Source organism: Myxocyprinus asiaticus, chromosome 5 (genome assembly GCF_019703515.2).
Source record: "Myxocyprinus asiaticus isolate MX2 ecotype Aquarium Trade chromosome 5, UBuf_Myxa_2, whole genome shotgun sequence".
NCBI lineage: Eukaryota > Metazoa > Chordata > Actinopteri > Cypriniformes > Catostomidae > Myxocyprinus > Myxocyprinus asiaticus.
In genome coordinates this window covers 53,208,075-53,234,800 of record NC_059348.1, presented here as the reverse complement: position 1 = coordinate 53,234,800, position 26,726 = coordinate 53,208,075, and the positions used below count along the sequence as shown (strand labels likewise).

Here is a 26,726-nt window from a genome sequence, read left to right as displayed (position 1 = left end):
TTCCAGTCTAGTCTAGTCTGATCTATTCTTTTCTACTGTATTCTAGTCTAATCTATTTTGTTGTATTCTTTTCTACTGTAGTCTATTCTAATCTAGTCTATTTTGTTCTTTTCTTTTCTGCTGTAGTCTAGTCTAGTCTGGTCTATTCGTTTCTACTCTATTCTAGTCTAATCTATTCTAGTCTAGTCTGTTCCATTTTTCTACTCTAGTCTAGTCGATTCTTTTGTTCTATTATTTTCTACTCTATTCTAGTCTAGACTAGTCTCTTCTATTCTGCTCTAGTCTAGTATTTTCTATTCTTTTCTACACTTCTCATGTAGTCTGTTTGATTCTACTCTTTTCTGCTCTATTTAAGTATTGTCTAGTCTTTTCTATTCTGTTCTTATCTACTCTATTCCAGTCTAGTTTATTCTATTCTGTTCTGTCTATATGGTTCTATACTGCCGTACTGTACCGTATATGATCTATTTAGTTTTATTATATTTTATTCTGTTCTTTTCAGTATGGTTGACTTCTGTTCTATTAGGTTTAATATGGTTCAATACTGTTCTATGCAATTCTATTTTATTATGTTCTATTCTATTCTACTATGTAGTTCAATTCAATGCAGATTCTATCAGTCCATACAGATCTTTTCTATTCTATTTGATTCCTTTCAATTCTGTACAGTTTCATTCGGTTCTACTGCTCTATTTTGTTCTGTTCTATTTACTACTTTTCATTTATATTCTATTCTATTCTGTCCAATTCTATTGTCTTGTATTCCATTTTAAAATAATCTCTACAGTCGATACTGTTCTATGTTATTTTTAATATAATGTTTTGTTGTATTCTGTTCTATTTACTACTATTTGGTTCTGTTCTATTCACTATGATTTGGGTATATTCTATTCATTTCTGTTCAGTTCTGTCTTGTCATGACTTGTAACTATTGTAGTCTGATCTCTTGGTTCTGTTTCAGACCTGAAGAATAAATGGCAGCTGGTGGTGGACAGACTCACAGTGTTGTTCCTAAAGTTCCTGGAGTACTTCCATAAACTCAAGCTCTTCATCTGGTGGCTGTTAGAGATGCACATCATCAAGATCGTCTCCACTTACATCATCCTGCTGTCCATCAAAGAGGTAGAACCGCCCACTCTTGTAAACGTCTAGCACTGTGCCTGCCACAGACAGAAGCTAATTGCTCTAACAACACTTGAATAGTATACTATATTGTACTAGTATACCATAAATAGTACACTGTAAGTATTCTAGTGTAATACAAATAGTATACTAGAATATTTGTATACTAGAATAGAAAGTAGGCTTTTGTTACTCGCTTTCTACATCTTTGCTTAACTACATTAATCCGTTGAAATTACTTGCCTAATTTAAACATTGAAATGATTACACATTTCACCATTAAGTCTATGGAAGCCGTGGAGTGCCGATTAGAAAAGAATGAAGAAATAAATGACCAGTCTATTAATTTGAATGTAAAAACATGGACAAATAAACCAGTTTATAAATGGACAAATAAATAAACACATTTAAATGTGTTTATTTAATTTATGTTTAAAAAAGTTATTATATTTAACAATACAATTGTGCATTAATAAATCAGGTATTTAAATCATGTTTAAAATGTAATAAATTTTAACAATAAAGTGGCACATTAATAAGTAATTTTTAAATGTGCTTGTTAAATTGCATATTAAAAAAGCATTCGGCAATTGCTTTTCTTCATTCATTTCCCAGTTGCCAATGGCTTTTCTCTATTGTATTACTTTGGCTTATCTTTATCCATTTGCCAACTGCTTTTCTCTCTCCATTTGACAATTGAGTTCAAAATTGTCTTATAAAATGCTTTTTTTTTTTTTTTATGTTTTTTAAATGCAATTCAAAAGTTGTATTTTAAAATGACTATTTTATTGTTACATTTAATTGCATTTTAAACATCAGTTAAATACACAATTTATTAATGCACAATTTTATTTTAAAAGGATGAACTAAATAGAAAAATGTAAATGTGTCTATTTATTTATCCATTTATAAATTCATGTTTTTTTTTGTTTTTTTTTTCACTCCACGGCTTCCATAAGTCCGAAAAAAAGCAGAAGTTGCGATTTTGAGTTTCTGAGGTTTTTGTACAATGTTTTGATACACTTCCACTGGCAGTTAAAGATGTTTCTTTAGATATCTGTTGTATCTTTTGCAGGTTTCGCTGTTGAACTATGTTTTTTTGATCTCATGGGCATTTGCCCTGCCTTATAAGCAGTTTCGAGTTCTTGCTTCTAGCGTCTGCACGGTGTGGACGTGTGTTATCATCATCTGCAAGATGTTTTACCAGCTAGAATCCATCGAACCCAAAAACTACTCAAGCGTTTGTATCATGGTGGGTTTCTTTAGGCCAATAACCCTGAAGGGAACTTATTAAATATGGAGATAGAATTGTTCCTAATTTAGAGACAAATAGAAAGAGATTCATAAATAGAAAGTTTGTTCACAAATAAATTGAATGAGATCCACAAATAAATGTAAGGAGATTCACAAAAATAAAGAGAATTCACAAATAAATAAAATGAGATTTGCAAATAAAAAAATTATTTACAAATATATTTTTTAACTCACAAACACAACTCTGTCCAGCATTCATTTGTGAATCACGCGCATTTATTTGTAGATCGCTTGCTTTGCATTTGTGGATGGCAGCTCACGTGTGTTAACAAATAGGTGGACTCCACCCATCGTCTACTCAAGCCAATTAGATAACGGCCACATTACTCGGACCAATCGTAGCACGTTCTATCTTCAAACAATCACGCTTCGTTTTACTATCAGGGCGGGACCAGAGTCACAGCTCTCATGAGCATGGAATCAAGCACATACAGATAAGCTCCAAGGCCGCAAACTTTTAAAGAAACGGATGCCATCAGAGAAATACTGTGACTTAAGGTCCGTATCATTTTCTCTCAGTTATAAACATGTGTAGTGTCTTGTTAAGTGTCGACAGCTGAAAATTGCCCATTTGTAGAGTGTCCCGATCATTAGCTTTATAGCTAACCTGGCTGATTGTATGAGTCTGCAATTTTAATTTTAACCAAGTTTCTTGACTGAAACTGCTAGCTACATGATGGAAAATGAATGTATGTAACCAAATTATTGGCATAGCAGATCTTGTACACTGTGTAATATAGGGTATTAATTTATGGTTTGTGCTCCTAAGAGCACATTTCATTTTTGTGAACCAACTTTCTATTTGTGAATCTCTTTCTATTTGTCTCTGAATTAGGAACAATTCTATCTCTATAATTAAATACATTTATCGCAACAGCACTATTGAGAGACACTTATTAGCAAAAGACACCTGGGATTTCATACACTGAGTAGGATGGGATTGGGATCTAATAAGTTATTTCTATGGTGGGAGTGTCTATTGTCTGGATGTGGGTATTTCCAAAACCATAAAAATAAACAAGACTCATAGAATTAGATACATATGTAACATGTATGTACAGTGTGGTGCAAAAGAGCCCATGCTGAAGTTCTGGTGTTAAAAATCTAAGCTAAACCTGGATATAAACAAAGTTTACGAATTTTGAGGAATTAAAACGAAGACATGTTATGATGTCAAATGAATAAGAAATATATACAATTCTGTCCTATTTCTAGATGGTTGTGCCGCATCTCGTGTAAGAGCGCTATGTATTTTAGACTCCATGCCACATCTTGAGACACGTTTTACCTCACTTTTTTAGCTTGTCTTAGCACTTTTTTCTTCTTCTTTTTTTTTTTTTTTTTTTTTGCATTGCATTGCATTGCACGTTTGATCTTTGATTGCTGTGTCCGTGCATCATGGGTATAGTCATGCACACATTTTCTCTGTAGCCCAACTATACAATTGAACAGAAGAAGACGATGAACAGTTCCCTATTATACAAGGAGCCTGTGGACCCTGCAAACTGGGTGGGCCTTGAGAAGTTTGACGACATACTGCCCAATCTGAGGGTGAGGACACAGCTAAACTATGTATTTAGACATGTCTCATATTTTGGTAACAGGATTGCAAAAAACGTATATAGTTCTTCACATAGGTGCACATATACTGATATAATGTATATGGGTGTTTCTTCAACTTAAGGCATTTTAGCACTGTGGAATTCTAGAAAGTAAAGTCTCGTTAAAATGTTTTTCATTTCATTACATTATTTTTTATTTGTAACAAGTAGCACCTATTAAACATGCAATAAACAAATAAATAAATAATATTCTAGAGAAAATAGTTATCCTAAAAACTGTGAGCAGTGGGACTAAGTTGAAATTTTAAATAATACCAAGCTATAGAATTAGAAAGTCAGATTTTTTTTTTTTTATGAAAAGCTGATAAAATAATTCTGATTAAAAGTAATGGTCAGCATCATCCAATCACTGCCAACCATGTTGAAATAAGATTAAGCATTATAAATTCTGAATCTATGTACTTATAAGCATTGTCCCATGTCTGCCAAACAAGTTGAGCCATCCAAACATCATCTGCAGCCTGAAACTGAACTTTTGATCAGATTTTAGGAGTGAATGCACTTAACTGCATGGAGAGTTATAGGATGCTTTCTTGCTCCCTATTTAGTGAATGACTTAACCTCCAGTGTGGCAGTTTGAAATGCACCTTATTTTCATCCTAACTCCATATAAAGCCTCTGAAACTCCATATAAAGCCTTCCAGCTTTTGGATGAACCCATTGATTTTCAATGTGATGATGCACAGTAAATATATAGGAATGCATTTAATAATGTTAATGAATAGAACCGTATTGTACAGTGATAACAAAATAAAATATAACAACATTTATATTAAAATGAAATTAAATGACCCACAGATGAGTTAATGTTGAAAGTTATTCATGTTTTTCATCTTTTGAGGGAATAAGGTCCCAAAATCCACGTATGTGGACCAATTATTGCATTTTTTCAAGCTGCATATCAAACGAAACTAGAGACTCTTTACACCCAAACAGGGTTCAATGAAAAATGTAAAGAGGTTTCTTACCAGAGGCATTTTTGTTGGCGCTGCATCCGTAGAAGCGCTTCACGGAAATCGACGTCATGCTGTTGTGTCACGTGACGTGGTGCGCCAGAAGTTTAACCCTTAAATGACAGTGTAGAGTGTTGTGAACAGTATTCAGTCTGTTTAAATTAATTTAAATTATGCATTGCGTATAGCGAAGCCAAAATACAATGTCCACACATGTGGATCCGGGGTCGTATGAGGTTAAGGGTGAAATTGTTTGGTGTGGTGGAAGGGATGCCATAACTGTGAGATAGTCGTAATTATTGAACACACAATAAATATTGAAATGGTTTGTTTATTTCACTCTTTGTTTTAGACGATCATAGTTTTAAACATGTAATAATCTCTAGTTTTATAATGGATTTTCATAGTTTAATATTGAAAGTCTGGGTCTGGGGCAAGGCTAAATAGGTCAAATCTGTACATAAAAGGCATTTGAAAAGTACCAAAAATAAATTATGAAGGCCTGGTAAAAAAAAATTCCAATTCAGTTTTAACAAAAAGAAAAGTTTAACCTGTTCGCTTTAATAAAAATCAACTGCTGGGACACGAAATTGCCAGAAGTTGAAGAAACACCCATAAATGTAAATGGAGAAAATGCAAATCTCATATAAAATAAACACACAAAAAAACTGCTTGTATAATATTTACTTTAACCTCCTGAGGTGAATAGACAAAAAAATGTTTTAGGGTGAAGCGCCTTTCAATTTCAACTTTTGTTCAGATTATGTGAACTAAAGGATGTCCTGATGTAGTCAGCTTGGTAAATTCACTGTTCATCTTGTTGTTCCGCTCTTTCTTTTGTAGAATAACTTGTTGATGTTGGCAATATTGGCGTTTGAGGTCACCATATACAGACATCAGGAGTTTTTCCGGCTGAAAAACAAACTTTGCCTTCCCCCCTCACGGACCATCTTCCATGACATCACCCGGCAACACCTCGACAACGGAATCGTCAATTGTGCCAAATATTTCATCAACTACTTCTTTTACAAGTTTGGACTAGAGGTACATGTCATACAGTTCCCGTGTAAAACAGTACCTTTTGTTGTTCAAAAGATACCTGTATTTTTCATCAGAAAATAACTGTTGGATATTATAAAACAAACCTCAAAATCCCGATCAAAATTTCTGACTCTAGCTCCTAGAGCATGTTACATGCACAAAACTCTGCTTACGCTTGTCATATTTTAGTGCATATTTGCATATCGACTTTCCAATGCTACCACAAAATGTGTCTCGTTCTGTCGCAATTCATTTGTCAGGTGTGTTTTCTGATGGCGATTACCGTGATGGGCCAGCGGATGGATTTTTACTCCATGTTGCATGGGATCGCTCTCGCTGTGGTGATGTTCAGACGCAGACGGAAAGCCATCGCTGAGATCTGGCCCAAATACTGCTGCTTTCTGGCGTGCATGATCACATTCCAGTATTTCGTTTGCATTGGAATTCCACCCGCTGCCTGTAAAGGTGTGTGGTTATGGGATATTTCAAAAAGGAAGCAGAAGTTTCTTTAATATTGGCCCTTTTTACATTTCTAATACACTTTCACAGTCTTGTTGTGAACTATTCATGATTGCACGACAGAAAACGACTTTCTTTTTGGCTGATGTCACGAATCCCTCTTATTTTTCATCCCCTCCCCATTCAACTTCCTACCATATAGAGATTACTTTTTCCATGATCCAATCAATTCTCTCTCTCCAGATTATCCCTGGAGGCTTCCCGACTCCATGATGGAATCTAATGTCATTAAATGGCTGTTCCTCCCTGATTTCCACACCAGACCAAACTCATTGTTCCTTGTCTGTGAGTCTAACAAAGATGTTTTCAGAACTAAATCAGAATTCAAGCAGGGTTATTATGGTTTTGAATTTTTTATTTCAGTTTTTATTTCTATTATTTTTATTGTTTTTAATTCGTCATCCCTACTTTCTTTAGTTTACAATTGTTTTTCACTCTATTACTGTTAGATTTACTTTTTTCCATTTTTTCCAGTTTGAGATTTTTTGTTATTTTTTAATTTTATTTATTTATTTAGTTTTAGTACTTAATGGCTGTGTTTAAAAATAAATAAATCTAAAATTAATTTGAGGTAAATTTTATTGAAATTAGTGAGTTAGGGAGTTAGTGAGAGGGAAAGGGTATTCTAATTTATATATATATATATATATATATATATATATATATATATATATATATATATATGTACACTACTGTACAAATGTTTAGGGTCACTTACTTATTCTTTATTTTTATATTTTTTCACATTTTAGAATAATAGTAAAGTCATCACAACTATGGAATAATAGAAATGGAAATATGGGAATTATGTTGTGACTAAACAAAATCCAAAATAAATCAAAACTGTGTTATATTTGAGCATCTTCAAAGTAGTCACCCTTTGCCTAGAATTTGCAGAAATGTACTCTTGACATTTTCTCAACCAACTTCTTGAGGTATCACCCTGGGATGATTTTTAAACAGTATTGAAGGAGTTCCCATCTATGTTGGGCACTTATTGGCTGCTTTTCTTAATTATTCAGTCCAATTCATCCATTTCAAAAACTTTTTTTTTTAAATAAAATGTTTGTTTTGTAATTAAATAAATTAATATGTTGGCACAATTATATTTTTGTCTACAAAACTAATTTCAAACATTTAAACATTCAGTACACCTTCAATTTAAAAGGTTTTTAAGATCATGAGAAACATTTTAGGCAAGTGACCCCAAACTTTTGAACGGTAGTGTATATACAGGTGCATCTCAATAAATTAGAATGTCGTGGAAAAGTTCATTTATTTCAGTAATTCAACTCAAATTGTGAAACTCGTGTATTAAATAAATTCAATGCACACAGACTGAAGTAGTTTAAGTCTTTGGTTCTTTTAATTGTGATGATTTTGGCTCACATTTAACAAAAACCCACCAATTCACTATCTCAAAAAATTAGAATACATCATAAGACCAATGAAGTTGGCCTTCTGGAAAGTATGTTCATTTACTGTATATGTACTCAATTCTTGGTAGGGGCTCCTTTTGCTTTAATTACTGCCTCAATTCGGCGTGGCATGGAGGTGATCAGTTTGTGGCACTGCTGAGGTGGTATGGAAGCCCAGGTTTCTTTGACAGTGGCCTTCAGCTCATCTGCATTTTTTGGTCTCTTGTTTCTCATTTTCCTCTTGACAATACCCCATAGATTCTCTATGGGGTTCAGGTCTGGTGAGTTTGCTGGCCAGTCAAGCACACCAACACCATGGTCATTTAACCAACTTTTGGTGCTTTTGGCAGTGTGGGCAGGTGTCAAATCCTTCTGGAAAATGAAATCAGCATCTTTAAAAAGCTGGTCAGCAGAAGGAAGCCTGAAGTGCTCCACAATTTCTTGGTAAACGGGTGCAGTGACTTTGGTTTTCAAAAAACACAATGGACCAACACCAGCAGATGACATTGCACCCCAAATCATCACAGACTGTGGAAACTTAACACTGGACTTCAAGCAACTTGGGCTGTGAGCTTCTCCACCCTTCCTCCAGGCTCTAGGACCTTGGTTTCCAAATGAAATACAAAACTTGCTCTCATCTGAAAAGAGGACTTTGGACCACTGGGCAACATTCCAGTTCTTCTTCTCCTTAGCCCAGGTAAGACGCCTCTGACGTTGTCTGTGGTTCAGGAGTGGCTTAACAAGAGGAATACGACAACTGTAGCCAAATTCCTTGACATGTCTGTGTGTGGTGGCTCTTGATGCCTTGACTCCAGCCTCAGTCCATTCCTTGTGAAGTTCACCCAAATTCTTGAATCGATTTTGCTGGACAATCATAAGGCTGCGGTTCTCTCGGTTGGTTGTGCATCTTTTTCTTCCACACTTTTCCCTTCCACTCAACTTTCTGTTAACATGCTTGGATACAGCACTCTGTGAACAGCCAGCTTCTTTGGCAATGAATGTTTGTGGCTTACCCTCCTTGTGAAGGGTGTCAATGATTGTCTTCTGGACAACTGTCAGATCAGCAGTCTTCCCCATGATTTTGTAGCCTAGTGAACCAAACTGAGAGACCATTTTGAAGGCTCAGGAAACCTTTGCAGGTGTTTTGAGTTGATTAGCTGATTGGCATGTTAAAATATTCTAATTTTTTGAGATAGTGAATTGGTGGGTTTTTGTTAAATGTGAGCCAAAATCATCACAATTAAAAGAACCAAAGACTTAAACTACTTCAGTCTGTGTGCATTGAATTTATTTAATACACGAGTTTCACAATTTGAGTTGAATTACTGAAATAAATGAACTTTTCCACGACATTCTAATTTATTGAGATGCACCTGTATATATACTGTATATATATATATATATATATATATATATATATATATATATATATATATATATATATACACACACATACTGTATATATTAGGATTTTTGTTTCATTTAACAAATATGTTTGGTAACACTTTATTTTAAGGGTTTACAATGATGCAGTAGTTAAGCATGAATAAGACAGTAACTAATAATTAGCTGAATATAGAGTAAGGGTATCTTAACCATAATTTACAACTTATTAAATGTCTTTTGTGTAGAAAGTAATGCTATTATTGCTTTATTTCAGATATCATATATCAAGTTTACTAAACAATATTAAGGCTAATAACTACTGGCTTTACAAAGCTGTTACTAAATTTCTAAAAATCTCCTATTAAAGGAATAGTTCACACAAAAATGAAAATTTGCTGATAATTTACTCACCCTCAAGCCATCCAAGATGTTTCTGAGTTTCTTTCTTCATCAAAACAGAATTTAAGATTTTTAGGATTTCATTTCAGGCCTCCTCCTCTAAACAATGCAAGTGAATGTATTCCATTTTTGACAGACCAAAATGCATATTTAGGGTGCATCAAAATAATCCACACGACTCCAGTCGACAAATAAAGTTCTTCTGAACCCAAACGGTTGAATGTTTTTAGAAACAAAACAATACTTATATACTTTTTATATAAATCTCTGTGACGCATGCTCATGAGAGGGATGACGTAAGCTCGCTGGTAAGCTCACACGTCACGTGGAGGAGGAGGCAGGAAGCGCGTCATTGTTTACAAGAGAAACTTGCACAGACCACAGATCAAGTGCCGTTCACAAACCAAAACAGTCCAAAACAATTTCAAAACAATTATAAAATAAAAAATAATTTCCAAATAATAATAAAAAAAAAACATTACTGCAGTAAATAAACATCCTTTATTTCAGAGCAATGCTATTGCGTTATCTACTTGTGCTTTTTCTTTAGCAGAAATATATAGGCTATATGACTGTCAGGAATTCAAGCCACACAAATTGTAATTAGTGAAACCAAGTGCGAGAGCGTTTATTGAGATTCACAGGATTTACACAGTGAGATCAATGGTACAGGTGATATCACACAGAAGAGAAGCTTCACAAACTGAAGCGAGTGAATTGAGTGCTGGTGCGGTGAATTAGAAATCGGGTGATGAGGAGCGGAGCACTGAGGGAGGTGCAGAGCTCGAGGGAGGTGTAACAATGACAACGTTTTCACACATATCTGAGTTCGCTGGAAAAACATGAATTCAGATATTGACACTTTGTTTCTTTTGATGGTCTGAAATCCTCAGGGGTAAAATGTTCACTGCACACCCTCCAATATTTGAGAGAATATAAGCCAGCGCTTCAGTCTCTCATGATCATGTATAGGCAATCGATGAAAAGTTTATATTTTTCCTGGCGTACATTTTCTTTGGGGTTTCTGAAGGTTGAAGCATCCAGGATACACACACCAAACGACCATTTTGAACAATACACTTATACAAATACAAATCTACAGCAAAGACAAATAAACTTTTGTACAGCGCTGCTCCTCTTGTAAACAATGACGCGCTTCCTGCCTACTCCTCCACGTGACACGTGACCTTACCAACGAGCTTACATCATCCCACTCATGAGCGCACGTCACAGAGATGTACGGAAGCAAACATTTGTAGTTAAAAAGTATATAAGTTTTATTTTGTTTCTAAAAATAATCAATCATTTGGGTTCAGAAGAACTTTATTTGTCGACTGGAGTCATGTGGATTATTTTGATGCACCCTAAATATGCATTTTGAACCGTCAAAAAATGGAGTACATTCACTTGCATTGTTTAGAGGAGGAGGCCTGAAATGAAATCCTAAAAATCTTAAATTCTGTTTTGATGAAGATAGAAACTCAGATACATCTTGGATGGCCTGAGGGTGAGTAAATTATCAGCAAATGTTCATTTCTGGGTGAACTATTCCTTTAAAGACCCCCTGTTCTAAAGTGAAAATTGGACCTATTAATGTTATTGGTTTGTTTAGCATTTATTAGGTTGTATTTGTGTTTATTTAAATATATTTAAAATAGTAATTATGACTAATTAGTATTGCTCTTACTAAGTTGTTACTAATTAATTGCTACAATTTTGAATACCGAATTGGTGCAAACTGCGGTCCCACAATAAAAAGAACTATTAAAAATATATACAGTATATGAATTCCGATATTGGATATGTCATAAGAGTATGTTATTATCTATTTAAACTCAAGGCATTAATTGAGATAATAATAAGCTATATATATATACAAAATCCTAATTTATAGAGTACTTTCTACACTCACTATACGGCCATGATGAGCAGGAATGCAGTTTCACTTCCTGGTTGTATTTTTCTTTGAGATGTTGGATCTGTTGTTTTGTTACAGACTTAAAGGATACATTAGTTAACAAAGTGCTCAGAATTCAGGCAGCTAAGGTGTAATATGAATACTATTGTTGAGGTTTTTTTTTTTTTTACTGAAACCACTTGTGTTATTATTTAAAACTATTCCTCATCTTTATGGAAAACAAGCTGTATGACCAAGCAGTCTTTTACTTCATCGACTATTCAAAAGTAGTGTTTGCCCAAATACGGATGATAGGAACAATTGTTTTATCTTTAATAATTAATTGATACATTTTATTTATCATAAAACTCTTGTTTATAATATTTACAACATAATCATTTTTTAAATTAAGATTAGGCTAAATATTTTAGGGAATATGATACAACCTTGTAAACAAAATGTCACTACCGAAACACATGGTGTTATTTAAAAAATAAAGTAAAATTGAGGTATTAACTAAAGTTTTATGATAATTATTGATTAAATATATGTTTAGTTTCATGAATCATTACATTTTGGTTAATCTTATAAATTGAACTTTGAAATTTGTTAAAAATGTCATTTTTTTTATTATTTGGCTATAAAAATATTCTAGAAAAATTCATAAAAATAATCTTTAGAGGGGAGGATGGAAACAAATTCTTAATAGATAAATATAATCCTTTTTATTATGGTGTATTTCTCTGTTTTGGTAGTGACACATTTTGGGAAAAGAAAAACATTACAAAAAAATCTGAAAATATAATATGACATCTTCTTCTTGTTCTTGTACTAGATATTTGTACATAAGATATAGTACAATATATGTTTAATAAGCCATAATTACTGTCTTAATATAGTTCAATAAACTTAAAATACCACCTAATAAGTGCAAAACAAACCAGTAATTTTAATAGAGTAAACTTTCACTTTGGAACAAGGGGTCAAGTTGTCTTTTAAGGACCGTTCTACCGAACTGGTGCAAACGCAGCACCAAAACTTTGTCCAAATTGGCTTTATTAAATTGTTAATGAAAAATGGCTAAAATCTTAAAGAATTTTTGTTCTGAAGTGAAACATATTGTCTTATTTTCAAATACTGGAATCACCTAATAATTGTCAAATAAATTAAATACTTGTGTAAGTAGTTATTAATTTGTTTGAAAATTATTAGGTGATTACAGTATTTGTAGTAAACTTAGTTTATTGTAACTGAAACATGTGCAAAGCAATCCCATAACTTGAGTAACAGCTTTGTAAATCCAACTATATTTTACCTTAATTACTGGCTTAATATTGTTTTATAAACCTGACACAAAAATAAAAAGTTTCATAAGTTGTAAATTATGGCTAAGATAACCTTACTCTACATTTAGTTCATTATTAATTACTGGCTTATTCATGCTTAACTTGTGCATTATTGTGGACACTTAAAATAAAGTGTTACCAAATGTTTGTTTGTTTTTTAGTTTTTGTTAACTATAATAACAACACTGCACTCAAGAACAGAAATGCATTTGCTAATAAACTTTGAGAAATCTTTTGTTGTTTTTTGCAGTTTCTGTTCTTGTCTGTGAATGGGTGGCCTGTAGGTGTGCAAATATACCCTCAGCTCCTGTTTCCTCCTTATCTGCCATTAAATTCATTTTCTTCTTTCTCTCTTGTATAGATGACTTCATGTTGTTGCTGTGCGCGTCACTCCAGAGGCAAGTGTTCGATGAGGAAAATAAAGCGGCTGTTCGCCTGATGGCAGGAGATAATGTAGAAATCTGCCAAGACCTCGATGCTGCATCATTCAGCGTACACAACCCCGTACCAGACTTCATACACTGCAGGTATAATGCAAACAAACACACACTGCACTGTTAGATTCACACATTAAAAATGTTATGTAGCAGCTCCGGCCTCACATCCTTTGTTGAATTTCTAATATCTACAAGTAACAAAAAGGCAAAATAAAACCTTAAACTCCTCCTCTTTCATAGCACTATGATTTGGGATGCTCTAATCCAAATATCACACACTGTGTAGTATAGATATAGTATGCAAATTTGGATGTAGCCTGCAGGGTTGTGTGCCATTCAGAATGCCTTTAAAATTCCCCTTCAATTCCTCAATTTGATTTGCAGAATATTAACTTGAATTTGAATTATAGGCAGCACAATGTAAAGGGAATGAGAAAATTATTCAGAGCAATGTATATAACTTTAAACAGCTAATGTTAAAGCTGAAGTATGTAACTTTTTCAGTGTTTAAATACTTGTGTGAATATGTGACTAAACATTTAAACTTAATATTAGCTGATTTTAATTGAACAAGTTACTTAATGTATTCAAAATTAATGCAAAGAAATTATTATTATTTTTTTTTAAGTATTACATTATTTTTATTTGCATATCAACATCCGATACGCACTGCAGTGGTGGCATGACATGGTTCCGTTCGTTAGATCTTGGTGGTATAAGTGGTGGTACATTGTTAGATGATATTTGACCTCATATCTGTCATAGCGTTTGCACTTTGGAAATTAAAAATAGCCACTTGTGATCGTGGTTTGTGCAATTTGTTTTCTGTGAATAGTTCAAATCGACCAACAGCAGCTGCGGGGTAAATGGGACTTATTAGAGCAGATGAGGTAACAATGATGGTGATCTGTGAAATTTCATAAATGATGTCATATCCTGATTATGTCCTGATTCACCAATACTGAAATTTAAAGAAGCCCAAATTGTTTCAACACTTTTGGGACATTTTAAGTTTAACTTCAAGGTAACGTCCAGTTGAAAGAAGTTATTTTCTGGGATCCCAAAAGAATTGGCCTGGCCATTGAATGTGACACAAATGCCCCTAAAGTTGTAAATGCAAATGTAAAAATGCACCATTTATGAATCAACATCTAAAATATTTTCTAATATTTTATTCTAAGCCTAATAAATATTATCACAAAATATAATGTGATGCTGATTTATGTTTATAGGTAAAAACCTTACTTGATTAATTTGGAATTTATACTAATAAGTTGATTAAATTGAAGTATTTTACATAAAAGGAGGAAACTGTGTTTTTTGTATGCCCTCATAAAGGTAAAAATGCCAGATCCAAGGGGCAAAAATTGCCTTATAGTTAAAAAGTTACATTTTTGATCCTGGAACATAGTTCAAATAAAATATCTCTGATTAATTGAGACATATATACAGTATTAGTGCATTTCGAGGAATAAATAGACATTATTACACAGAATGAGTCATATACTGTAATTATTTGTTATGTCACAAAACTTGTGTTTGAGTAATGAAATTATTATTGATGTTCAAGTTTCCTTGGGAGAGAGTAAAAATAATGTTTTCAAGGCTCAATTCAGAAGATCTGTTTTTTTAAAGGGGTTCCTGTACGACAAGCTAAAAAGAAAAAATGAAAAGAAGAAAAAACTTTAAAAAAAAAAAAAGAAGGGTAAGAAAAAAGAAAAGAAAGGGAGAACGGAGAAGAAAGGAAAGAGACAAATAAAGATTTTGTGAATAAAAGCAGCAGAGAGAAACATAAAAACTCGCCATGGCGAATTCAAGTCAGCACATGAATTGACAGAAAGACCAAATTTTAAATGATAAATTCTGCTTAATAAATACTTTATTCAGTTTTTGCTTGTCTGTCGCTACACCATTGTCATTCCCCATCACTTTCCAAGAATTTCCAGGGATCACATTGCATAAAGAGGAAGAAATTCATAATGCACCATCATATCGTTCTGTCTCTGTCTGAGCTCTAACCCAATAAGTAGCTTTTAAGTATGGACTGATCTTTTTTCCTACAAAGTGATTGATTTTAGAGGAGGAAGCATCTTCTTGTTTGTGGTCCATCAATGCAGCTCTGCATCACAACATCTCAGCTTTTCATCAGAGCTCTTAGGACGGACCTGTGGCTAAACATAACGGCCAGTGTCTACAAACAGGACGCTAAAGCAGGGAGTATGTACTTAACCTTTGGAGTGGCGGGTCTAAAGTGCATTCCATGAAATCGGAGATCTATGCAAGCTTTTAGGGTGTGATGAAAATGAGCATCATATCCATATACATGTGAAGGAATTGTTCCAGATATCGACCCACTCATAATTACGCCTGTCAAGATGTCTAATATTGGATAGGAAATTAAGCAGAACTGGTTGAGACTTCATCTCGTTAAAACAAGCGGCGGTTAAACATCCCAGCTTGCATACTTATACTATGCACTTAAAAGTATGTAGTGTATTCATAATGAAAGTGCATGCTTTTGAGTGTGTAGTCTCACAGTACGTCAGTTTTGAGTGATTAAACAAAAGTATTTGACCCTAGAATGCCACGACTGACCAATGAGAATCAAGTATTCCAGTGAGCCACGTAATAAGGATGGTTATTATGTTGTTTGGGATACAAGGCAAACGTCTAAATGCAATTCATAATTGTGCTCTCCTCTCAAGGTCCTATCTTGACATGTTGAAGGTCATCATGTTCAGCTATTTGTTCTGGTTTGTCCTGACCATCATCTTCATCACGGGCACCACCCGTATCAGCATTTTCTGCATGGGTTACCTGGTGGCATGTTTCTATTTCCTGCTGTTTGGAGGAGATCTATTACTCAAGCCAATCAAAGAGATCCTGCGCTACTGGGACTTCCTCATCGCTTACAACGTCTTTGTCATTACGATGAAAAACGTCTTTGCTGTGAGTGGAATTTGATGCCTATTCTTAAATAAATGCATAAATGTATGTATAATCATATTATCATAAATCAACAAGTTTACTATTAATTTTTTTATATATTTTTTTTTATCTGTACTGTATTTATAAATTAAATCTATGAGACTTTTAACAAATTAACTACCATTAAAACTCAACAGGTTTGAAATAATTCAGTGAACGAGCAGACCGTCAAATCAATAAAAACCTCTTTGTTACATTTTTTTTTTTTAAAGAAATTGAATGCATTCAAATTGAACCATATAATTTTAAAAGGAAATAAATATAAATGTAGAGGCAGATTTAAGACTTCCTTTTCTTAAAAAAAAACACGGGGCAAAACACGGGGTTACAATGGAAGTCAATGGGGGCCAATCTGTAAATGTTCAAATACTCACTGTTTCAAAAGTATAGCCACAAGACGTAAACAATATGTGTGTTAACATGATTATAGTTTTATAAAATCACTTACTAACCGCATCTGTGTAAACTTATAGCCAATATTACAACTTTGCTTCCATGATGACGTAACGCCATAAGCCCTAAAACCCTCAAACGGCTGTAAAAACAAAGATTTAAACAACTTTACTGCTCAGATAATACACAAGTTTTAGCAGAAGAATTAATGTGTTTTTATAGAATTATAAGCTTCACATTTCTGCATTTAAACCCTCCAAAAATTGGCCCCATTGACTTCCATTGTAAGTGCCTCACTGTAACCTCGATATTTATTTTTATTTTTTAAGAAAAGGAGGGACGAGTCTAAATGAATTTTTGTGGTAATCAACATTATGCCACAAATGCTGCCAATTGAGCTTAAATTGTATTGAACCCGGAATATTCCTTTAATCACAATTAATTATTTGAATCTGTTGACAGACCTCATACATTTTACAAATACAAAAATAGACAAATAAAGTCAATCAAGAAATGAAAAGTAAATAAAATAAAAGAAGAATCTTATATGCTATGGAATGGAATGTTGTGTTTTTCACAGATTCTGGCGTGTGGTTATTTCAAGTCTTTGATGAAGAATAACTGCTGGCTAATTCAGCTGCTGAGTCTCGCCTGCACTATTAATGGCTATGACATTAAACCAGGTAAAGAACAACAGGAATCATTGGGGGTTCTTATTGAACCGCATGGTCACAGGGTAGCAAACATTGTGTTTTTTTATGTTAATTAGAAGACTATCAATGTATTTGTCAAGGTTAGATATTATTTGCAACATCTGAATATGCTGTAAGATGCAACAGGGTGAATCTCATGAAAACATGACAAAATTTCACCCCAAAATTAAATAAAATAAATACATATTTTTATGCGTATATTTTGCACAAAGAAAATTAAGCCTATTTTTAAGACCATTAACATATTTTGCATTTATACATCGTGGGTATAAATAAAAATGTTTTGCATTATGTTAATAATAAAAAATATTGCATTACGGTAATGAGAACTGGGCAGGTGGATGTAGTTAATTTTCTTGAACATAATCTCACAATGCAAGCAATCTTAATGGTCCTTAAAGGGATAGTTCACCCAAAAATTTAAATTCTCTCATCATTTACTCACCCTCATGTCATCCCAGATGTGTGTGACTTTCTTTCTTCTGCAGAATACAAACAAAGATTTCTAGAAGAATATCTCAGCTCTGTTGGTCCTCACAATGCAAGTGAATGGTGGCCAGAACACTGTAGTTCCAAAAATCACATAAAGGAAACATTAAAGTAATCCATACGACTCCAGTGTTTAAATCAATATCTTCAGAAGCGATATAATAGGTGTGGGTGAGAAACAGATCAGAATTTAAGTCCTTTCTTTTACCATAAATCTCCATTTTACCTTTCACTTTTACATCTGAAAGTCAAATGTGGTGCTTGTATAGTTTCACTTTCACATCTGAAAGTTAAATTTAAAGTGGATATTTAGAGTAAAAAAGGACTTAATATTGATCTGTTTCTCACCCACACCTATCATATCACTTCTGAAGACATGGATTTATCCACTGGAGTCTTATAGATTTTTGGAGATACAAAGGTCTGATCACTATTCACTTGCATTGTATGGACCTACAGAGCTGAGATATTCTTCTAAAAATCTTCATTTGTGTTCTGTATAAGAAAGAAAGTCATATACATCTGGGATGGCATGAGGGTGAGTAAATGATGAGAGAATTTTCATTTTTGGATGAACTGTCCCTTTAAAATGGATTTCATTTTCTCACAGCAAAATATTCTTATTTCTTTCTTTTGTTTTTGGGCTGAAATATGACATGTTCTTGATGTTTTGTGAAATTCTCTCAGAACACTCTTAATTTCCTCTAATAGTCTTCTTATGTGTGTTTTGTGTGTTTAGAGTCGAGCTCTTCAGGCCAGTGTGACCTTCCGCGGGATGAGGCGGGAATTATCTGGGACAGCATCTGCTTCACGTTCCTTCTGCTGCAGCGACGTGTCTTTATGAGCTACTACTTCCTGCATGTGATTGCAGACATCCGCGCAGGACAGATACTTGCGTCTCGGTACAGCATGCTTGCATACACACATTGTAAAAAAAAAAAAAATCCTGTTGTTTTTACAAAAAACAAAAAAAAACAAAAAAAAAATGGCAGCTGTGGTTACCAGAATAATTATGTAAAACTGTTGTAATTTACATGACCACGATGGCACTGTAAAAAAAAAAAAAATCGGATAAATTTACAGTAAAAAAAGTGCTACTTGATATTAACCTTCTGAAACTGTACAAATCTGCTTTTTACTTTATACGGTATTGTTAATCACTATAAAAATTACAGAAGATGACATGAAGTTCAAAAGTAGTGGCTCTTCCAGGAAAAATGACCAATAAACGTAGAGACAGTGCTCAGTGTCACTCACACAAACGCTAAACACCATCAGGGTAACACATGTGACATTTAAATAATGCAGTAAACATTAACTAAACTACATTAAATATAACACGGAACACCCCAATGTACATAACTGATATTAAAAATAAGAAAAAAAACATCACTATTCCCATGCAGGGAATTGTGGGAACGCCCTATTATTTATTTATTTATTTATTTTTTACTGTAATTTTAAGAATAATTTACTGTAAAAAGTACATGTACTCTCTTGTTAAACATAATGTACATTTTTACCATTAATTATACAGGAAAATCACACTTTTTACATCTAAAAAATTTGTAATTTTTACAACTTTGTTTGTAAAAAATACTGTATTGTCTTTTAAAATATATTTAAAAAATGTCTGTATATTTTACAGTTAATACTCGTTAATCAATTAATGTTTTTTTTTTTCTGTAGCATTTTTACAGTCTTTTACCGTTAAAATTACAGACATTTTTACAGTGCATGTTTCTTATAGCTGCAGGAAAAAGTATGTAAACTCTTGTTTATTTACCTGGATTTTGCATCAATTGGTCAGAAAATTTTGTCTGATCTTATACTAAGACACAACGACAGATAAACACATTCTGACAAAAACAAATAACAAACAAAGAACACACTGTATATACTGCATTAAGAAAATCAAGCCAACATTTGGGACCATTAAGGTTTGTTTTATTTTTATTTTTATTTTTATTTTTATTTTTTCAAGACACTTACCGCCCGTTCTTATTACCGTAACCCATTCTGACATTTAATTTTTTCCTCATCCGGATTGTTTTCAATGATGATTCTCTTTACCGTAACACAGTCATTTTTTACTGTATTATGGGGGGCAAATTGTGCACAACTATAATGAAAATAATGTCACAATGTAAAAAAACTCAAGAGCCTAAAAAATAGGCTTCATTTTCTATGTGCAAAATATAATTTCTTATTTGTTTTCTTTTGATTTTAGAGTAAAATATGACCAGGACATTTTCTTGAAAGGTTTTGTGAGAAACATTTGAGATATTAAAGAGATTGCTTTTTATTCTCATATATTTGCATATTGTAAGTTGCTTTAATAAGCAAGTGTCTTCTGCCTGAGATAAGCATAACTGTATGCAGCAGGCAGTGTAGTTTGAGTGTGTAGTAAATGTAAATACAGTATAGTTGAGTGTTGATGATGTAATGTTTCTGTCACAGAGGAGCAGAGCTGTTCCAGGCGAGTATTGTGAAGGCCGTGAGAGCTCGTCTAGAGCAAGAGAAGAGATCCATGGAGCAACTCAAGAGACAGTGAGGAACATCCTTATAATTTATACTATGTGATCTTTATGTTAACCTACTTTTACCAACTCCTCTTAGACCATTGATCTGATTCACATCAAAATTAATCTAGAGACATTTACATTTATGCATTTGGCAGACGCTTTTATCCAAAGCAACTTACAGTGCACTTATTACAGGGACAATCCCCCTGGAGCAACCTGGAGTTAAGTGCCTTGCTCAAGGACACAATGGTGGTGTCTGTGGGGATCGAACCAGCAACCTGATTACCAGTTATGTGCTTTAGCCCACTACACCACCACCACTCTGCGCAAGATAAAAAGTTATCAAAAGAATTTTATAGCGTCAGATCGTTCAGAAGATACAAGTTGATTAAGTTTGGGCCATGGCCAAAAAAATCATTAGGTTATATTTTCTAAACGTTTCGACAAAAAAAATTATTTGGATAACTTTTTGTCATGAGGGTCTCTAGGTTATATATGCAAAATTCTGTGTGAATTGGACCAACGGTTTTAAGAGGAGTTCGAAAAAGTAGGTTTTCTGGAAAACGCAAAATGACGCAGGGAAATGAAATAGGTGATATGCATTTTGTTTTGCTAGTCCAGGTTACAAAGTACCTAGAGTACTTAGTAATGAAATGACTTTGCCCCTTACAGTTCTGTTTCTAATTTGGCAATTCTGGTCATTTTCACCAGTTTTCCAAACTGCCTGGACCATGATAATTGTTGCTTGCTGCTATATTTAGAGTTTGATATTACAGGGCTTCAGACTAACATTTGAGAGCGGTGGCACCCGTGCCACCATGTTCTATGCTTGGTGGCACCAGCACCTCATTTGGTAGCACCGATGTGGGGTGTGGGACTGGGGCCTATAAAATGTAAAAATTAGAAACTAATAATAAAAGTGATATTATCATTATTATTACATTTCAAAAATAAGTGCAATTTTCAATAATATTGACTATTTTTCCCTACTGAAGTGCTCATTCTATGGTAAGGCATTGATTTTGAGTTGGTATGCAGCTGTTAAGTTACTGGTATTAACAACAGCATATAACATCTATAAAAAAATTAAAGGTTAACACCTAATTTATATAGGGCTAAATTATTCTGAGAGTGCGACTGAATTTGGGCTCCTTTCATCAGGCTGGTGTTGATTCAAGTTCAGTCATCTTTTGAAAATTTGAAAGCAAACAAAACGACAGATATTCCCACACACCCTAATGTAGCCTAGTATAAATAAAATAGAGCTATAGTTGTAGTATGATCAAATTTATTCAGAATATATTTGTCTAATATACTATTGTCAATACAGTTAGTGTTATCATAGTAAATTCATGGTCATTTTTAAAGGGTGCTGATGTGTGAAAAGACTGCTAATTTACATCTGTGCAAGTCAGTGTTTTCTCATGTTCATTTGTCAATGCTATTAAGAATGTCGGCCATTTAATATGATTTTAAACTCGTTCACTCACTGAGGGTTTCATAGAGGATTTCATCAAAGAATTCTTTGCTGAACTCAAATGGTTTCTGCAACTCGTGCCATACTTCTCACTGGTTCTCGCTACATGTCCACTGGTGTGGAGGAAAATCCGCTCAGTGATGCTCACCTGAGAGCAGCCACTTTGGGGCGTGTGTTTGTAATATGTAAAGTGAGTGTGTATTGTCTATCATTGCTTTCAGTACACGAACAAAAATTTCATCTTAAATATGCGTGTTTACAGTTGGTAAGATGCCAGCGGACAAATACCGTTAAAGATTTACGCTACACGGCGCAGTTGAGAGCTCAAGACCGGTCCACGAGTAAATGCACCTGTTTGCTGTAACATGCACAGAAGGGGGGCAGCAGGGGTGCAAGCACTTCCATTGTAAGTGCTTCAATGTAACACAGATTTTTAAAGAAAAGGAGGGACGAGTCAAAATGTATTTTTGTTGCAATCAACATTATGCCACAAATGCTGTTGACTGAGCTGAACGTGTACTGAACCCAGAATATTCCTTTAAGTGCTTGTACTATGTAAAAAGCTCAGTGTATCTGTCTAAATGTGACACTTATCTGATTTACCTCCATGCTCGTGGGGAAAATGAACATTCAGAAAACACCCCGCTTACATTTTCACGTGTTGCACAAAGTCTTGGATCGGCTCCTTTCAGCTCGTTGTTAAAAACGCATTTTTGCATTATTTTAGGCAATTGCGCTCACTGACAGGATGACATAGTGCGCATGACGTCATTGCCGTGGTAACCAGATATATTTCAGCTGATTTGCTGAAGACTAGAATGAAAGTATCATCAAATCAACGTGCAACACAACACAATTGATTTTCTTCTCTGCAAACGATACCAGAGACAATAGCGAGATTTAATTTAAGAAGAAAAAAATCAGTGACCTTACCAAAAACCGGGACTGTCCTTTGTAATAAACCGGGACGTCTGGTCACCCAATCTATAATTAAATTATAAACAAAACATTTCGCTGCCCAAAATAAATTCATTGTGCATTTTATTGTGGAAAAAACTGTAAAAGAACATATTTTAAGCAACTCGTCGATGGTTTTAAATAGAAAAACGATAAATAGGTGCTGTTTATCTGTTTTTTCAGAGTTGCAGTCTGCTTTAGCAATAAATAAAAAAATTCCCCTACAATTAAAAAAGTTCCAGTTAATTCATCAAGGACCAGTTTAAGTTGACAACACTGCATGGACCACAAGAGACTACAGATGCCTACATGCCTACATTACGCCTAAAAAGACTTAATAGCCCAATATAAATAATATTTTTCTGAATTTTTATTTTGATATGTTGTTTTTAGTAAACTGTGAGAGATATGATGTAGGTGACTTGACTTAATGAAGTTCTTAACCACGATGAAACCGCAATGCGAGCACCGTTTTGGCTGCACAAATGGCACGTATGGTTTTACCAGTTGTCAGGTCCCGTGCCGTGCGAAACTGCCTTGTAGTTTCTAGTACATTGGCTACATACCTGTCTCTATGTGTTCGTTGTGCCAGCCATCTCGGTAATCTATGTTATACAGCAGTCTCCGTAGTAACATTCAAGCATATTGGTTGACTGAGTGTACCGTTCTGCAAGTGTGTTTGCATGGTGACACAAACTCTGGCTACGTCTGCGACATCAGTGTGTGCTACAACTGCTTGTTCAGTAGTTCGTATGTTAATGTGATCTTGTGTTGAAGCAGTAAACGTATTTGGCTTGCTGTCTGTATACTGGAGGGCTCGAAGCTTGAGACTCGACTCAAGTCCTAATTATCCCCCCGAACTTTACTTATTTAGATAATGAATCTAGAGAATATGTGGAGATGAGGTGGAGGTGGGATGTCAGGAGAGTTGTCACAGGATGCAGGTAAGCAGCGGCTTATATACTCCTGCTCGTGGGCTGTGATTTGTCAGATTAAAATTAACATGCTCCTCCCGAACCTCTGTTAATTAACTCCATCAGACAGTGTCCATTTATTTCTGTTTCGTTATTTTTCATTGCATCACAAATCAAATGCCATGGACTCATCTGGACTCTTAAAAAAATCCAGAGTCCCAAAGGCTCGAGTCCGTGACAAGCCCAAGTCCATTAAAATTGGACTCATGACTCGAGTCCGAGTCCGAACTCAAGTACCCAACTCTAGTTGCTAGGGTGCTCTAAATGGTTTCCAAATCTCTAAGTAGTTTCCAAATGGATACTTGAAGACTGATTGCTCACCCAAGTAAAACAAGCCAACTTTCTCTAGGACATTCTGATTCGAAGATATCCCTCTCAGCCATTTTTAATGGAAGTCAATATGGCTGGTTGCTAGGGTGCTCTAAATGGTTGCTAGGGCATGGCTAGATAGTAACCAGAGTGATTCTTATTGGCTGCTTAATAACCTGACTGAAAAGAGTCAATCCCCAAGTCTCTACGACATTCTGTTCTGAAGATATCCTTCTGAGCCATTTTGAATGGAAGTCTATGGGGGTGGTTGCTAGGGGTGCCGTAAATGGTTACTAGGGCATGGCTACGGCATTTCCAAGATGATACTTAAAGACTGATTGGTAGCCCAAGTGAAATGAGCCTGCCCCCATGTCTCTGTGGCATTCTGATTGGGAGATATGATCCGACAAATTTCTTGCATTGACTTGTCATAGTAGGAAAAAATCCCTACCCATAGTACCCTATGGGACTTTTTGAGACATTTTTTGCTCCCCAGGGGTGCACAGTCATAGCACAGGTGTCCTCAATAGGCCGGTCGTTTTGACACCTCATTTGTGGGTCTATGACAAAAGGTGCGGGATGAGTTAGGTGCCGAAAAAGTGTACAGAAGAAGAATAAGTATGTGAGATTATAATAGTGATCTCTTTGCTTCGCAAGCACCACTAATAATAATAATACGTTTAAATAGTATATCAGTAGGTTGGCTTTTTCAAGCCAACCTAATTATATAAAGAGAATATGAAGTGAGGGAGTAGAGATGAGAGAAATTGACAAGAGTGATGAGACAATAAAAGCATTAGAGCCCTATATAAAAAAATAAAATAAAAAAAATATACTGTGCCATTACCAGGGTAATACCATGGTACTGAATGATTGATCATGTTCATATTTCATGATACTGTCATGGTACTCTAAGGTACTTTAAAAAATACCATGGTTTTACTATGACACATGTCATAAACATGGAGTTAACACAGATCATGTCTGAAAATAAACAAATAAACAAGTGTAATACCATGGTGCTTTTTGTGAGAAATATAACAGAATAGGCTATTACTTGTGATAGAGGAAAAATGATGTACAGTATATAGTACAAGAAAAATGATAAAAAAGCAAAGAAATGAGTGATTAGTTTAAATAATTACTACTCATTCAAAAATTCGGTGCCCTTTTTCATCCTTCCACCCCTGTCCCTGCTATGGTCTGTGCACGTCACTGAACCGGGTAGCCCGTTACGCTGTTTCGTTCCACTTTTGATGTGTTTGCCTTTTGATATTGCTTTACAGAAGTGGAGAGCGAGAGAATGAGAAAGCGAAAGAGCGAGAGAGAGAGAGAGTGAGTTGGCCAACACCGAAGCAGCACCAGTGCAACCTATAATAACATTTTATCGCACCGACAGGAAAAACAGTCGCAAAATGCGACCATTTGATCGCAGTCTGGAGTCCTGCATTACTGACAGATTTAAGCCACCATAGAATTCAACAAATCCAGAAGTATGTTTTCCAAATTGCAAAAAATAATTCTCTTGCTCAGTATTTTTTTTTTCTTTGTTTTCCATAAAAATATGTAGGGATGTCCCAATACCGATACTGCGCTCATGTACTTGTAAAAATGCTCCGATACCAAAAACCGATACCATCTGGTGTACGAATGTCACTCCTTAAACATTCAGCACACAAATTAAAATTATGTTTTGTCCTAGTGTGATTATTAAACCGCAAGGGCTGCTATTTAATGAGATAAATATATAGTTTGCATGTGCTGCATGCTTCAAATGTGAGCGCTTGTGTATGTGTGGAGCCGGTGCTGTCCCGACGAATCACATTGGGTCACGTTGTCACCTTCTTTTCTGGAAGTGAGAATCTACTGTCAAAAACACACAGATTCAGAAAGGGCTTCAAAATAAAAGCTTCCCACTGTTCTATTTTCATTTGGTTTTAATTAATTAATTAATTTAAACACAATTTTGTTGATAAAATTGAAATAACTGTTGATATGGAATTCAGAAAATATTAATAAAAAGAACAAGTAGTGGTATCGGCTAGTACCGAAAAGGAAGTATTGGAAGAAATGGTATCGGGACACCCCTAAAAATACGTAAACATCTTTAAAACAAGATTTATTTTCTTAAAAGGTTACATGGAATGAGATGTTATGTGTAGTTTTCACAGAAATTGAACCAAATGTAGTGAGTTTTATTTTTAAAACTAGAAAACAGCTAAGGGGTAAGAAAAAAAGCTTGTTTTCCCTTTAAATTAAGTACATAAAATGTGAAAATCTAGTTTAAAATATAGCTAAAGTCACTTATTGTTTCTTATTGTGCTGGGGAAGCTACTTTGAAAAGCAAGCTACAAGAAAATATTTTTTGAATAAATAACAGACATTTGATTAATACTATCAGAATCAGAAGTTCTGTTTGCAGAATTCAATATCACCATATATACATA

General features: G+C 34.4%; 1 protein-coding gene across 1 annotated transcript in view; it reads left to right on the top strand.

Moving 5' to 3' along the window:
• Positions 1 to 26,726, top strand: part of LOC127440425 (piezo-type mechanosensitive ion channel component 2-like) — a 144,868-nt gene that overhangs the window by 68,807 nt on the left and 49,335 nt on the right. Inside the window, exons 21-31 of the mRNA XM_051696980.1 lie at positions 962 to 1,122; positions 2,198 to 2,374; positions 3,868 to 3,987; positions 5,855 to 6,055; positions 6,313 to 6,517; positions 6,755 to 6,856; positions 13,379 to 13,544; positions 16,160 to 16,403; positions 17,416 to 17,518; positions 18,792 to 18,939; positions 20,498 to 20,587. Coding sequence (XP_051552940.1) covers positions 962 to 1,122; positions 2,198 to 2,374; positions 3,868 to 3,987; positions 5,855 to 6,055; positions 6,313 to 6,517; positions 6,755 to 6,856; positions 13,379 to 13,544; positions 16,160 to 16,403; positions 17,416 to 17,518; positions 18,792 to 18,939; positions 20,498 to 20,587 — 1,717 coding nt within the window. The remainder of the gene's footprint in view (positions 1 to 961; positions 1,123 to 2,197; positions 2,375 to 3,867; positions 3,988 to 5,854; positions 6,056 to 6,312; positions 6,518 to 6,754; positions 6,857 to 13,378; positions 13,545 to 16,159; positions 16,404 to 17,415; positions 17,519 to 18,791; positions 18,940 to 20,497; positions 20,588 to 26,726) is intronic.